The sequence below is a fragment of the Coregonus clupeaformis genome, unplaced genomic scaffold (genome assembly GCF_020615455.1).
Source record: "Coregonus clupeaformis isolate EN_2021a unplaced genomic scaffold, ASM2061545v1 scaf1752, whole genome shotgun sequence".
Lineage (NCBI taxonomy): Eukaryota > Metazoa > Chordata > Actinopteri > Salmoniformes > Salmonidae > Coregonus > Coregonus clupeaformis.
In genome coordinates, this window is record NW_025535206.1 from 65,309 (window position 1) to 81,129 (window position 15,821).

Genomic DNA, 15,821 nt, shown 5'->3' on the forward strand with positions numbered 1-15,821 from the left:
TGTTACAGTATGTTCAATTCTATCTCCTGACGACAGTTCAGTTATATTGGTGTAATAGTGCCCTCCAGTGTTTCTGAGTAAAGGTTTAGATAAATGATGGTTGTGGTGGTGGGTCATTGACAAAGCTATTGGATGTTGCAAGTATCTCTTCTAACTAAGTCAGTTTTAGGTTGCATAAGGAGACATTTAAAAGGAGTATCCACAACTCAAAGGAGACTACTTTGAAAATGGTTCTCTGATCTGGCATAATCTGGCACTGATCAGAGAGAACTGTATTGTGTAACCCTGTTTTCAACTATCCAATGGTGTTGGATCAGAATTCTTGGCTGCCTGTCCAATTCAAACTCACAGCCATAATTTCATGAAACACACATTGACCAGTGTGTGAGAGTGAAATATTTAACAGGTGCATGTGTCACAACTGCGCAGCATCAACACAGGAAGTGGTTTAGAGAGTCTAGTGAACCTGTATGGCTGGCAGGAACTTCTGCTGGTTTAGACAGGAAACTGAGCCCAACAGCCACTAAACACAAACAACCACATGTATCTGTGTCAGACGACCCACAGATGGTGATGATGTTCTATTAATTATCATTCAATAAATATTCTACATCTAGTTGTCGTTAATGTATGAACTTCAGGTTTGATCCGAATAGTTGAGAGAACTGGTGAATAGGACAGAGTTGTGAAATTATGATAGCATCAGAGCATATGTCTCAATCAATGTTATAAATTTTAAAAAGAGGAAGGTGTGAAGAAATAAGAGCCATCTGAGTAAAGGAAGGCACAGATGCAAAAAAAATGATATCTAGTCTAAATTAACAAATCAAAACCAAGCCTGTATTTACATTTCATATACAAAGAAAGGGTAGGCAAGTGGGAAGAACATTTGAAAACGACCTCTGTTCCTCTCTGGCGCTTTCAAAATGATTGGGTGAACTGACACACTTCCTGTGAGGTGGAGGACAACTTCACAAACTAAACAACAGTTTCAGTTACCTAAACCATACACGTGAAGACGTCCTGAGGATTTTATGAGGAGATTTCTTCCAAGCAGCGGAGGAATTGAACACTACTCTGTTCAAGGCAAGGGCCAGTAAGGCATTAAGAACATTACAGAAGGGGTGGGAGGATTTGAGGTAAAGTAAAAAGAGAACTCTTGGATAGGATGGCAAGATGAAGAAGGGGAGAGGTGAGAGAGCAGAGAGAATACTAAAATACATGAAAAACAATAACGTGTTAGTGACACAGTGAAAGGAAGCAACCGTTGAGTGTGAGAGGTTGAGGGCGTGAAGAGTCACAGCAAAGGAACTACATACGAAGCAGTCAGACTGATGTTGTCGGATTACATTTTGGAACACAGAAATAAAAAAAGAATCAAGAAAGAAAAACAAGTAATGTCCAGATTATTAGTCATCCTAAGCGATTACATTTTGAAGGGACTTCAAGTAGGGAGGTAAGGACGATTTATTCCAATCCATTCTTGAAAACAGTGAGAGGAGCAAGCTAAAAAAAAGATAAAGTCACAGATACCAAGATGAAAATGGGCACAAACCAGGAGGATGAATCTGAGCCAGAAGCTCAACAGATTCCAGAGGAGACGGGCCCCACAGAGGAGAACAAGGAGATCCCTGCTGAGCAGCCTCAAGACGCCCCTCCTCCTGAGGACGTCGACCCTCTCAACACCTACAAGTGGCACACTGGGGCCAAGGCAGCAACCCTCGATGGGACGAGAGGAGAGGGTGGAGTCACAGCATCAACAACAGAGAAGATGGAGAAGACCACCACCACCACCAAATGGAGTAATAAGATGCAGAGCTGGCGGAAAGCCATGAGCGAGGATCCCGGGGACAGGGCCTCAACCGCTGGACGAGGAGGGGAGGCCCCCAGGCTGGAGAAGAACCCTGCCTCCAGGAAGAACCCCTTCAGAAGGGCCCAGTCTGAGCCTCCAGGGTCGCTGTTCACTACACTGTCCCCCTCCTCCTCCTCTTCAGCCCAGGCAACATCGGGACCGGCGGCCACCGCAGAGGCATCGGAGCCGTCCCCCACGGACACGCCACAGAAAGGGGGCGGAGGGGCCCTGTTCAGGAAGTACATTCGCACTGTCTCGCAGAAGCTCAAGAAGCCCCGGCTGCTGAGCAGAAACAGCACCCCGACCCTCCTACAAGGTGAGGGCACAGAATGCACACTATAAGCAGATTGCCTTGGCATCGGAATGCACACCTAGCACCACACATATGACAGTGTCATGCTCTTCCTACATCACTGTATGTCAACCATTTTGAGTACAGTTTTAAATTCTAGGTTTTAATTGGTAAAGTTTAGTTAGTCTCTAGATTTCAGTCTAGTTTTGATTTTCAGTCATTTTCCTTCAGTGAAATGCTAACATCTGGTGTTGTATACATGGCATTTAGTGTGTCTAAGAACCCACGATGGCGTTTGACATGGTTGGTAAGCATTCTACCCTTTAAAGAAGCAAGTTGGCATAAAACCAAAAGCATTATTATCACCCATGCACGTCAGAGACCATTTTGAGTGGACTTTTCAGTGGGTCTATTTGACTAGAATACACCTGAAGATACAGATATGGATGAAAAAATGTACAGTATGTGATATGATTTAGGAGAAGTTGACGGTAATACAGCCATACTTAGACTAGAAAACAAACTGACACAGGATGTGTGAGAGCTATGGTTCATCATAGATGGGGAGGGGGGAGGGCGGGGGCAGTGGAAGATAGCTTCAAAACAACAACTACAAACTAGAAATGGGAGTGGCCATGTGCGCTGTGTCAGATAACGACATAATGCCATAATTACTCCGAATGAAAAACATCCAAGGGCCAGCGTGTGCGCTCAATTATCCCCCAGAACAACCATTGCTGGTTTCCTTAGACTATAAAAAAACTCAGAGAGCTCCGTTTGTGCCAATGTCAGACACAGATATAGAGTATTGTTAAAATAACTGTGTCCAATCACAGAGGCACGACTAGGGTCATCAAAATTAGTCAAAATTAGTGGCATCTATTGTAGACTATGTCACGCAACTCTAGTTAGTTGTGTCACACAGATAGTTCAAATAAAAAGGCCAGGATTTCAAGTGACTATTGCAGTGATTTGGTCCATCCCAATGTGTACTGATCTACTGTGCTGTTGTCATGGTGTGTGTGTGTGTGTGTGTGTGTGTGTGTGTGTGTGTGTGTGTGTGTGTGTGTGTGTGTGTGTGTGTGTGTGTAGATGCGGGTGGGAGCGGGCCTGCAGCTGCGTCCCTAGAGCTAACCAGGCTGTCATGGGCCCCTCCCCAGGACGTCCCCATTTGGGACATCAACAACTGTGTCCTGGAGGATGGACAGATCCTCATCACCCAGGAGGAAGAGGTACACGACACAGACACAGACCATTCACATCACCTACACTGAAAATTACACAACAACACTTAGCATTGCACTTCCATTAAACAACATGGAGTCAACACAACCTTGAAGCATTGTGTTTAACAGTTAGTACTATTACTGGGAGCACTGCACTCTCAATGGAAACTCACACTTGACTGTATGAGGTTGATAGTTATGGTTTCTCTCTAGGTTATTAAGTTAGCGTGTATCTCTTCTACTCCCTAACTCAGCCAGTGATGTGGACCAGGAACCGAGTCAGCAGCTGCCTGTCAAACCTCAGCATCCAGAACCTGGCAGATGTCAACATGGGTCAGTCCTCCAATACCGCCACATGGCTTTAGACTAGAGCAGTGTTTCATATGAATGGGGTTCCTGGAACTATGATCCAATACCTTGCTTACTCTAATAGCTTTCCTAACGTCATCATCAGAGACACAAAGAAGATAAAACAGTGAATCAACAGTGAAGTCCACTTTCTCATCAAAATGGTTGATCCTCAGAAATACTGTGCAAGAGTGAGTCAGGGATGTCTTTGCAAGGAGAACATCCATTCGGCAGCATCACAACCACTAGAGAGTCTATCAGAGTAACGGTAGGGCAGACACAGAGGAAATAGCTGACGTGATTATGCATGCGAGTGACTTTCAAATTGTTTCCTCAAAATTTGGGGGGTAGATAGCATCACATCTGGGTGTTCCAGAAGACCAGTCAGGGCTGGTTGAGAAGAAGCAGTGTCTGTAGCTGCTCTCATTCATGTTCATTTTATTAGTATTAGCTTGTGGGTTTAGTCCGGATATAGAATTTTGGATATTGATTAGTTCTGTGTGATGGCTACACTGGCAAGGCCTATTTGGTGAAGAGAGGAGAACCATGAGAGGTGAAACAGTGTTCACTCTTACGTGTGATTAGGAGAAGCGGGTTCGACAGATCTCTCTCTCAATGATGGGATTTAGACGCTGGATTGCATGTGGAGGCGCTTTGGGTAAGCAAAGGATTAGATTCTAAGAATTGTGTACGTTTATTTGTACAGTCACAATTGCTATTGATTCAGACAAATCTTTTACTTGATTATGTCTATGAAAGGAGAATATCAAAAGGTGAATTTTTAACGAATGCTCTAAAGAAAAGTGATGTACTGTATGATCGCTTTAGTTACTGCCATAGGCAAATGTATTCTTTTAGCCAAAGAAGTGTCTCAATTGTTGTTTTATTCACATGGAGTGACACCACGGCTGATTTTCTGCTCTGCTGTGGTACTAAGGATCTTTGTAATCTCTAAACCAAGTTATTCAATGTCTAAAATTAAGGCTGCACTTGGAAGGTTCCTGCCCTGTCTCGGCCACTAGATAAAAGCAATATCCGGTGTGACTGTCAGAATACTTTTCAATGGCTGACTCATTTTGACACTGAGCCTATTCATCCCTCAACCTTCTTACTGATTTACATTTTAGCAGATGCTCTTATCCAGAGCGACTTACAGTTAGTGAGTGCATACATTATTACATTTTTTCATACTGGCCCCCCGTGGGAATCAAACCCACAACCCTGGCGTTGCAAACACCATGCTCTACATCCCTGCCGGCCATTCCCTCCCCTACCCTGGATGACGCTGGGCCAATTGTGCGCCGCCCCATGGGTTTCCTGGTCACGGCCGGCTACGACAGAGCCTGGATTCGAACCAGGATCTCTAGTGGCACAGCTAGCACTGCAATGCAGTGCCTTAGACCACTGCGCCACTCGGGGATGGAGAGACTTCAGCTAAAGTGGTTATCAATAACATTTCAAAGCCGGTGTACTAATGTTCAGTTATACAGTACATGCACTGTTCTAGATTAGTTAGTCAAACCCAGTCTGAATAATCTTCAGCCTTGCAGCCTCATCTATTTGAGCAGTTATTTGTTCGATCTTCAGAGGAAATGCAGAAAGGAGGAAATGACTACACTTCCCCTGGTGGTTTCAGAGGACTGTGCAATTTAGCTTGGGGAGATTAGATCAACCACAGGTTGTCCCTCCCCAATGGTTTCCAAATAAACAGGAAAATGTACAGACGTACATATGTAAGATGTGAGTGATATGTAACAAGATATACAGTATATCTCCATATGGAGCAACAATAACAGAGACAACCCACAATGCCCACTTTACGCCCGAAGCGCTCTGATAAAGGTTGCCATTTTTTCGAGGGAGGGGAGGGATCATGTCAAAAGTGTGTTTACATGCTAACTGTGTGTATCTCCTGGACCTGCAGAATGCAGCCCCGACCACATGGCCCCTACTGGAGGCCCCAGACTGAAGGGCCAAGATGGAGGAGTGAGGGTGAGTACTGCTTACTCCACAGATAAGACACTGTTATTACATGATTCATAACAGCTGTGGATTTCCTGAGGATTCTGTATGATTCAGGGCCTGCTAATCAGTATTCCTCTGGGGATGAATTGAACTTCATCTACCCATCTTCTTACTCTTCTCTCTCCCTCCCCCCTCTTTAATGGTCTTCTTCCCGGCCTCTGTCTCTAGGGGCTGATCAAGCGGCGTTTCTATGGTGGAGCCATGCGAAAGAGCAATACCCAGTTAAACACCATTGGGTTGAACAAAGGGAGCAGGTATGCGGTCAGTCTCATAGTGCTCTTGGTGTGTAAGGCAGGCTGTTCGTCATTGACTCCTCTCCTCCTTCCTGTCTGTCCAGCAGGCTCCATGGATCACGGGAGTCCGTGTCCATCCCAGTCAGCGCTGCAGGAAACCTGGATCTGAGCGCAGACACCAGTACGGTTATCAGGCCCGTACACAGCTCCATCCTGGGGGAGAAGTACTGCTTTGAGGTAGACCTGACCTTTGACCTGTAACTTCTACACTCATCCCATGTCTTAAAGTGATTTGACTAAGTTCATGTTAAATACTGCCCAATAGCATCTCTGCCTCACTCTGTCCTGTCATGTATTGACTGTTGGTATTGACTGTTGACGTCCTAGGTGATAAACTCAGAGAACAACCACTGTTTTGGGTGCACCTCAGCTGCTGAGCGAGACCGCTGGATAGAGGACCTGAGACGGGCTGCTCAGCCCAATAAGGTAAAGAAACTATTTAAAAACATTAATCTTCCATACCAGTTAAAGGAGAAGTAGTTTTTTATGTAAATGGAATGTTATAGTAGGGTCCAGACACCTTTGTTATTTCACTTGTTTTTGAGAAACTTATCCCAAACAGCGAATCACTTCCTCATCCTTGTTGTATAGTATTGAGCCCCCGAAAAAACCTGAACAAAGGCTCCAAAAACACCCAAATAAGTCCTTTTAGAAACAGTAAAGCTCTCAATATAGTGATGCAGGTCTTTAGATGTTGTACGCATGAAATTGTGTCACTCCACACTTTATCCGCAACATTATATTCCCTTTTGTGCGATTCAAGCGGTTTCCCCTATCCAGCTGTTCCATTCTTCATGTAGTCTGCTGCTATAGGTAACTGCCAACATAAAGTGTCTTAATAAGGCGTTAGGCCACCAGGAGCCGCCAGAACAGCTTCAGTGCGCCTTGGCATAGATTCTACAAGTGTCTGGAACTTCCTGAGTGGAAGCACCCCATGCTTTCAATATACAGTACTATCTATCCCTCATAAGTGTTTCCTTTATTTTGGCAGTTACTTATAGAATGGAGAGGTACCACTGGAGTTGCAACAAAATGGAATATTACATCAAAAATATATTTTTTTGGTACAAAAGAAAACGTCTCCTTTAATGTATGCCACATTGCCATGATGTTCTAGGACTCCATATTGTATACTCACTGATTGATGTTCTAACATGTTCTGTCTCCGTTAGGACAACTGTGAGCGGACAGAGAACTCCCTCAGTCTGTGGGTGAACGAGGCCAAGGACCTGCTCCCCAAGAGGCGATACTACTGCGAGCTGCACCTGGACGGCACCTTGTTCGCCCGCACCACCAGCCGAGCCGTGGGCAAGTCTTCCCATCACTCCAGCTTGGCTGGTGATGGGTCCTCTGGTGCCTCGGGTGGGATGCTCGGGGGCAGCGGCGGGGTGGTCGGAGGCTGCCAGCTGTTCTGGGGAGAGTTTTTTGAGCTGGACAACTTGCCGTCGGTCTCCCAGATCACCCTGCACCTCTTCCGCGATGAGGAGCCCAAGAAGAAGCGTCACTCCCGGGATGAGTCCACCCTGCATCCCCTTGGCAGTGTGGCCATATCCCTGGCCGACATCCGGGGAAGGGCCTTCCAGGAGAAGTGGCACCCGATCATTCCCTACAAGGCGTCTAGTGCCGGTGGGACGAAGGAGCAACTGGGGCCCCAAGCGTCGCTCCGTGTCAAGGCCCGCTTTCAGAACCTGCAGGTGCTGCCCATCGAGAGGTATAAGGAGTTTGCAGAGTTTGTGACAGTGGACTATGTGGCTATGTGCAGGAACCTGCAGCCACTGCTGTCTGTCAGGGAGAAGGAGGAACTAGCCGGGGCACTGGTCCACGTCTTGCAAAGCATTGGCAAGGCCAAGGTAAGCAAAACAAAGGGGTGACCGCTGCTTCATGATAAGCATTTAAAGTAGACCTTTACAATAGTCAGCTAGTCATAACTTGCTAGAAGCGCTTATTCTGTGTGTTTATGTTCCAGGAGTTCCTTATCGAGTTGGGTAATGCAGAGGTGGAGCGCCTTGGGGAGAAAGAGGCACTGATCTTCAGGGAGAACACTCTGGCCACCAAGGCCATTGATGAGTACATGAAGCTGGTGGGGCAGAAGTACCTCATCGACACCCTGGGTAAGGAATATCTGTGGATGAGATCAGCTTTTAGGCTTTTGGAAATACAATTTTTCCCACCCTGGGTAACAGTGGATCTGTTTTAACTCTTTCTTAGACCTTCCTCTTAGAAACTGTTGTCATGGAAAACTGTGCCATCTCTCTTCTTGCAGGGGACTTCATCACTCGACTGTATGCCTCAGTAGAGAGCTGTGAAGTGGACCCTCGCAAATGCCCCGCCTCTGAGCTGTCAAACAACCAGCGGCACCTGAGGGAGAGCTGTGAGGAGGCAGTGCAGAAAATCACTGAGATGCACGGGTGAGTGACAGAGACCTGATGGGAAACAATATGCAAAGTTATACAACGGGTGGGTCTAATCCTGAATGCTGATTGGTTCAAACCGCATTCCAGCCGGTGTCTATTCCACAAGTTACCACCCTAACCCTAACCCTAACCCTAACCCTAACCCACAAGTTACCACCCTAACCCTAACCCTAACCCTAACCCTAATATTATTCAAATTCGATCTCCAGCTGTCCCATAGTAATGAACGAGTCGGGACGAGACAGACAGGCAGCGTTTCTCAGCCAGTCGAAATCATGAATCAGCTGGCATAATTTGTATGGATATATACAAAGACATGTAAATTGAAAAAAGGTCAAACGAAAGAAAGTGCAGCTACTGTAGTTTGCAGTCTTTCCAGCTTCAATTTGAAGTGATTGTGTTAGCTATGGTGTTGGCTAGCTCCTCTGAACAAGTGTCCTGACGAGTGAGCACATTTTCTATGCCAGGCGAAATCGCGCCTCATTAGCTCATTGTTATGGATGTCTAGAAATAAATGTCACTAGAAAACAGCTTAAACAAACGCAAATGAAGCTACTTTGCTGTTATTCTGGCTGCACTTTTTGACGTGACTGTAAATTAGCCGTAGTTGGCTAGCTAGCAAGCAAGGGATAAGAACGTTGCCAGCCAGTATGGCAATGGAAAATTTAGAATGAACGACTGGGTCGCGTCTATAGATACAGAACAAAAAGACTGAACGACTGGGTCGCGTCCATAGATACAGAACAAAAAGACTGGTTGACTGGGTCGCGAACCAATAGAACGAAGGACCAGCCGGCTTGGGTAGCAACACTAGATTTGTGTCGGGACTATATCTTGTGGAAGGATGAAATAGTATGAATAAATTAATAAAAATAACGTTTTTAATGAAAATATGTAAATCATTATTTAAATATGTTGGTAACCCGTTGTATAAAAGTGATAATGCCCTCCAAGCCGGTGTTTGGAGGATATATTGGCACGGTTTCCTGGACCTCGACTTCGTCTCGGGTCTAACAACACACTGCCAATATATCCTCCAAACACCAGCCTCTCGGGCATTATCACTTAAATAGAAAATGGGGAGAGCAGTCTTAGCCAGAAGAATGCTATCAAATGAACGCTGATTCATATTCACTCACAGGAAATCCAAGGCTGTAATTGACTGCTCTCTCCACCATTTACCTCACAGATCTTTCCCTGAAGAGCTGAACAGGATCTTCTCCAGCTGGGTGACGCTGTGCAAGGAGCAGGGACGACCTGAAATCGGCCAGCGCCTCATCTCTGCCTCGCTATTCCTCCGTTTTCTGTGTCCCGCCATCCTCAGCCCCTCCCTGTTTGGTCTGACACAGCCCTATCCAGAGCCGGCCATCCTGCGCACCCTCACTTTCACCGCCAAGGTCATCCAGAACCTGGCCAACTTCACCCTGTGAGTGTGTTGGCTTCACCTCTGTCTGCACCCCATCATACTTCATCCATGTATCCATGGATACCAACCTTAGAGATGAGCTACTAGATACAATATGATGCAGCAGCATCATGCATGATGTAATATACCTCCAAAACATCTGACAGAATGATGGAAATGATAGACTTGACACTCATTCAATTTTTCAAACTATATGGTCCAAGTCAAGAATAAACATCTTCTCTCCAATATTCCCAAACCAGACGTTCCCTCCTCCAACACTAATCCATACCCCATTCTCTTCCACTAACAGGTTTGGGGAGAAGGAGGAGTACATGCTGTTCATGAATGACTTCCTGCAGCAGCACTGGGAGAGGATGAGGGGCTTCCTTCAGACAGTGTCCAGCCCAGACATAGAGATCCCAATGACATCCTTCGATGGCTATGTGGACTTGCCTCTGCGTCTGGCTGTCCTACACAGCCTGCTGGTCGACATAATTTCCCCAATGAAGCAGGTAGGCATAAGTCAACTGCATCAAAGGCAGTGTAGTGCGGTAAGGATTATGCTATGACATTCCTGTATTCCTATATTCCTGCTACCAGTCACTTTTCAGCCCTGTTTACATGTATATCTATATCTAGCACGCCTACACTGATACTCTTGCACACACACACACACACACACCACCACGCACACATACACACACACACACACACACGCACACCACCACCACACACACACACACACACACACCACTTATGCTGCTGCCATACTGTTTACTATTATTATTTATCCTGCCAACAGTCACTTTCTCAATCCCTGCCTCATGTACATATCTACCTCAAATACTCCAGTATCCCTGCACATTGTAAATTTGGTACTGGCATCCAGAGACATAGACTGTTCTCTATAGCTTCCTCTCTTATTTCGAATTTCTCGTGTTTTTATTATTTGTATTAGTTATACTATAATTTCTACCAGCATGTCACATGTGCCACCAGAGAAAAAATAATAAAATACTCTAGACCACCTTTACTCCACACACAGAGACGCATACAAAGCTCTCCCTCGCCCTCCATATGGCAAATCTGACCATAATTCTATCCTCCTGATTCCTGCTTACAAGCAAAAACTCAAGCAGGAAGAACCAGTGACTCGCTCAATACAGAAGTGGTCAGATGACGCGGATGCTAAGCTACAGGACAGTTTTGCTAGCACAGACTGGAACATGTTCCGGGATTCATCCGATGGCATTGAGGAGTATACCACATCAGTCACTGGCTGACGCTTATCGGATGTGGCAGGGCTTGCAAACTATTACGGATTACAAAGGGAATACCCCCACGAGCTGCCGAGTGACGCAAGCCTACCAGACGTTAAATTCCTTCTATGCTCGCTTCAAGGCTAGCAACACTGACCATGTTCCATACGACTGTGTGATCACTCTCTCCGTAGCCGATGTCAATAAGACCTTTAAACAGATCAACATTCACAAGGCTGCAGGGCCAGACGGATTACCAGGATGTGTTTTCAGAGCATGCGCTGACCAACTGGCAAGTGTTTTCACTGACATTTTCAACCTCTCCCTGACGGAGTCTGTAATATCTACATGTTTCAAGCAGACCACCATAGTCCCTGTGCTCAAGAACGGCACGGTAACCTGCCTAAATGACTACCGCCCCGTAGCACTCACGTCTGTATCCATGAAGTGCTTTGAAAGGCTGGTCATGGCTCACATCAACACCATCATCCCAGAAACCTAAACCCACTATAATTTGCAATACCGCCCCAACAGATCCACAGATGACGCAATCTCTATTGTACTGCACACTGCCCTTTCCCACCTGGACAAAAGGAACATCTACGTAAGAATGGTGTTCGTTGACTACAGCTCAGCGTTCAACATCATAGTGCCCTCAAAGCTCATGATTAAGCTAAGGACCCTGGGACTAAACACCTCCCTCTGCAACTGTATCCTTGACTTCCTGACAGGCCGCCCCCAGGTGGTAAGGGTAGGCAACAACACATCTGCTACACTGATCCTCAACACGGGAGCCCCTCAGGAGTGGGTGCTTAGTCCCCTCCTGTACTCCCTGTTCACCCACAACTGCATGGCACACATGACTCCAACACCATCATTAAGTTTGCAGACGACACAACGGTGGTAGGCCTGATCACCGAAAACGATGAGACAGCCTATAGGGAGGATGTTAGAGACCTGGCAGTGTGGTGCCAGGACAGCAACCTCTCCCTCAATGTGATCAAGAGAAAGTAGCTGATCGTAGACTACTGGAAAAGGAGGGCCTAGAATGCCCCTATTCACATCGACAAGGCTGTAGTGGAGTGGTTCCTTGGTGTCTACATCACTAACAATCTATCATGGTCCAAACACACTAAGACAGTCGTGAAGAGGGCAACGCCTATTCCTCCTCAGGAGACTGAAAATATTTGGCATGGGTCCTCAGATCCTCAAAAAGTTCTACAGCTTCACCATCGAGAACATCCTGACTGGTTGCATCACCGCTTGGTATGGCAACTGCTCGGCGTAGAGCGTACAGCCCAGTGCATCACTGGGGCCAAGGTTCCTGCCATTCAGGACCTCTATACCAGGTGGTGTCAGAGGAAGGCCCTAAAAATTGTAAAAGACTCCATCCACCCAAGTCATAGACTGTTCTCTCTGCTACCGCAAGGCAAGCAGTACCGGAGCCCTAACTCTAGGTCCAAAAGGCTCCCTAACAGCTTCTACCCCCAAGCCATAAGACTGCTAAACAGTTAATCAAATGGCTACTCTATTTGCATTGAACCCCTTTTTTACGCTGCTGCTACTCGCTGTTTATCATCTATGCATAGTCACTTTACCCCTACCTACATGTACATTACCTCAATTAACCTGTACCCCCGCACATTGACTCGACACCGGTACCTCCTGGCTATAGCCTCGTTAGTGTTATTTTATTGTGTTACCTTTAGTTGTAATTATTTTTTTAGCAAATATTTCCTTACTTACTTTTGAAAAAACTCTGCATTGTTGATTAAGGGCTTGTAAGTAAGCTTTTCACGGTAGAGTCTACACCTGTTGTATTCGGCGCATGTGACAAATAAAATGTGATTTGATTTGATATTGAATACTGCGCTGTTGGGTAGGGCTTGCAAATTAAGCATTTCACTGTATTTGTGCATGTGACAAATAAAACTTTAAACGAAACTGAAACCTCCCACGGTAAGGTTATGTGGTAGCTAACATGCTGTTCATATCTCTTCCTCAGGACACCATAGACAAACTGCACCCTCTGCCTTCAATCCTGAACCAGATTACTGAATCTCTGGGCCCAGATGCTCCACGGATTACTGTTAGCAGGTGAGCTTGGCGAGTGCTCTTCTGTATGTGCATCCCATGTGTATTGCACATAAACATTTTTGTAGACCTACTTGTGTGCATACACAGCTTCACAATCTTCTTTACATCTCGCTTTATTGTCCTGATTTTTTTTTTCTCACAACAGCAACATTGGTCAATCCAAGCCGACCTACGTGCCCCCTAAAGACCTGGGCAAGTACAGCCCTCTGCACAACTCCCAGCTGCATATGGATGTGAAGGGCGGCCAGCGGAAAGAAAGCTTTCAGGGGATTGATCGAGACAGGAGGAGTGCCAGAGCGAGGAAGCCAGTATCCAGGACCCAGAGTGCACCGCACAGACGGCCGGCGGTCCCTAAACAGCTACTGAGGAGACAGGGTAGCACTGAGAATCTGCCGCTGGAGGACCAAGATGCAGAGCAGGAAGCCAACCCTCCACTTGATATTTCATCACCACAGAACGTGAGTTTGGAAATCTTGGTCATGTGGTTTCAATTGTCAACATTCTATTTTATGTTGATATTATCCTTATGAAGTATATGGTTCATAGTCATAACCAAGCATTGTCATGTGGTTGTTCTGTCGAGAGTCGATGGGTGGGAGGAGTGATTGAATCTCATGAAAGCATCCCCTCTTCTTGTGTCAGAGTGTTGGTGTAAAGTCTCCTCCTGCTCCAGTGCCTTGGATCAAAGTGTCCCACTGCAAGGAGCCGTACGAGAGGAAGATAGAGAATGAAGAGATCAACCTACTGGACAGGGTGGGTTCATCTTCATATTATTTATCATCCAGTAATGCTGCTCCTTCCTCTTTCACATTGATTACTTTAGCTCATCAAATAAATACTGCAATGATGAAGTTTCTTGATCCCCATGATGTTGATTTGTGATTTCTAATTTCTGATTTACCCAGCATGCACAGGAGCTGTCGGAGCTCCGCCTGGGGGTGGAGCAGGTGACAGAGCGTGAGTTGGAGATGGCCAAGCGGCTGGAGGACTTCATTGTCCAAAGCCAAGATCAGAATGCAGTCCTGCTGGCTGAGGTTAATGAACTGCGGAATCTTCTGGCTGTCCGTGAGGAACAGCTCGCCAGCGCCACTTTCAGGTGAGACAGTGGAGTAAGAGGGACATCAAATAAAATTCACAACCTTTCAGATGAATGAGAGTTTATTTGGTTTGAATATGAACTGAAATGTAATTGTTAATCGGTGTCATAGGCTGGGGGTTATCGAGGAGGAGAGGGAGGAGGACGAGAGGAAGCTGAACGTTGCCGTGGCAGCAGCTGAGCGAATGAACGTACTGGTAAGACTGGAGATATCTACCACAATCATTAAGATAAGTAATTAAGTCACGACGAGCGTTAAGGTTACATATGAATTTTCCTTGACTTGAAAAACGAAACAAAATGGAGCCGTTTGTTGCTGTGTGTTCTCAGGAGGAGCAGTTTGCAGACCTGATGAAGGACAGGCACCAGCTCAGTGGAGACTACACCGGTGACCAGAACAACACACAGTACCCTGGGATCGGGGCTAATCATGTCAACAGCAACTGAAGTCAGACTGACAGCACAGAGTTGTAATGTAGACATATGCGTAGTTTAGTCCCCATAGCTTTCATGTTCTTCCAAATACAACCCCCCCCCCCACCCAGAATAATGTTGTTTTGCCTGATGGGTGGGTCACTTTCAGAAATACAGGTATAATGCTTTTCTCATGATAAAACTGAGCAAATGTATTCATGAATCTTAACCTCGGTGTCCAATGGCAAAAACAGAAATGAACTAAAAAGTCACAGGTATGCTAAACTATCGCTAAGGTTGCACTTATTGTGTACACTGTACTTGAAATGAAATATTTGTGGAAGTGCATTTTGTTGATTTGACAGAAATAGACTGATCTAATTTGAGTGTAGAAACCTAAATATTAATAAAAGCCTACGGCAAGAACAATTTCGCTCGCTGCATGTTTAACAAAATGAATTGTAAGGAGACCACACCTTGATATGTAATTCAATACATCTTTGCCCTCTTTTGATACACCACTTCTTAGAATGTTGTCCATTTTCCATCTCCATTTTGAATGCAGATTTACAATTTCTGTGAACTTAATTAAATAAATAAAACTCAAACAAACAATGTACCTTTCAAAGTGTTTGTGTGAACTTGTGTTGTGTGTGACTATGTGGTCTACTTGGTAAGAATGACTGTTGCTAAATAAATCAAAATTAACTGATGAGAATGTCCATGCAAGGAGTCAGAGAATAGTTAAATTGGTTTATTGGAGAGTATACGCTGTATACCCACTTTTTGGGGGGCATTGCGTATACTCACTTAATCCCAACTGATGCAAAGTACTGTAGTGGAGGTATACGCGGTATCAACTAATAAGGCTGATGGAACAGATCAGAATGTTTAGCTTAAGATGTTGATAAACTATTCTTTCTTCACATTTTAAGCATAGCAATGTGCACATGGCAGTAGGCCTACGCACAAATGTTCCAAAATGCAATTTGCGGGAAAACACCGTTCTAAAATCGCACCGCACATGCAAGTGGTTTCATGGACAGAGATGGAAATATGTTCGAAATTTAGAAAGAAAAGGGTTCTAAAGATGCAAC

General features: G+C 45.5%; 1 protein-coding gene across 4 annotated transcripts; it reads left to right on the forward strand.

Moving 5' to 3' along the window:
- Positions 1–851: 851 nt before the first annotated feature.
- Positions 852–15,343, forward strand: LOC121533142 (ras GTPase-activating protein nGAP). Of its 4 annotated transcripts, none has more exons than XM_041838944.2 (18): positions 852–2,168; positions 3,237–3,376; positions 3,625–3,703; positions 5,643–5,710; positions 5,912–5,997; positions 6,081–6,213; positions 6,364–6,462; positions 7,209–7,886; positions 8,003–8,147; positions 8,300–8,444; positions 9,640–9,876; positions 10,169–10,370; positions 13,123–13,214; positions 13,360–13,672; positions 13,857–13,967; positions 14,120–14,310; positions 14,423–14,507; positions 14,641–15,343. In XM_041838944.2, the coding sequence occupies exons 1-18, from the start codon at positions 1,538–1,540 to the stop codon at positions 14,755–14,757; spliced, it is 3,552 nt and encodes a 1,183-aa protein (XP_041694878.1). In that variant the 5' UTR covers positions 852–1,537; the 3' UTR covers positions 14,758–15,343. The 4 variants fall into 4 exon arrangements, with proteins under 4 accessions (XP_041694878.1, XP_041694879.1, XP_041694881.1 ...); XM_041838945.2 differs by having other exon boundaries at positions 6,084–6,213; XM_041838947.2 differs by lacking the exons at positions 852–2,168; positions 3,237–3,376; positions 3,625–3,703 and adding an exon at positions 4,092–4,376.
- The last annotated feature ends 478 nt before the right edge of the window (positions 15,344–15,821 follow it).

Coding starts and splice junctions, on each gene's coding strand:
- LOC121533142 (XM_041838944.2), top strand. CDS start 1,538: ATGAAAATGGGCACAAACCAGGAGGATGAATCTGAGCCAGAAGCTCAA. Junction 3,704..5,642: donor CCTGGCAGATGTCAACATGG/GTCAGTCCTCCA, acceptor CTGGACCTGCAG/AATGCAGCCCCGACCACATG. Junction 8,148..8,299: donor GTACCTCATCGACACCCTGG/GTAAGGAATATC, acceptor CTCTTCTTGCAG/GGGACTTCATCACTCGACTG.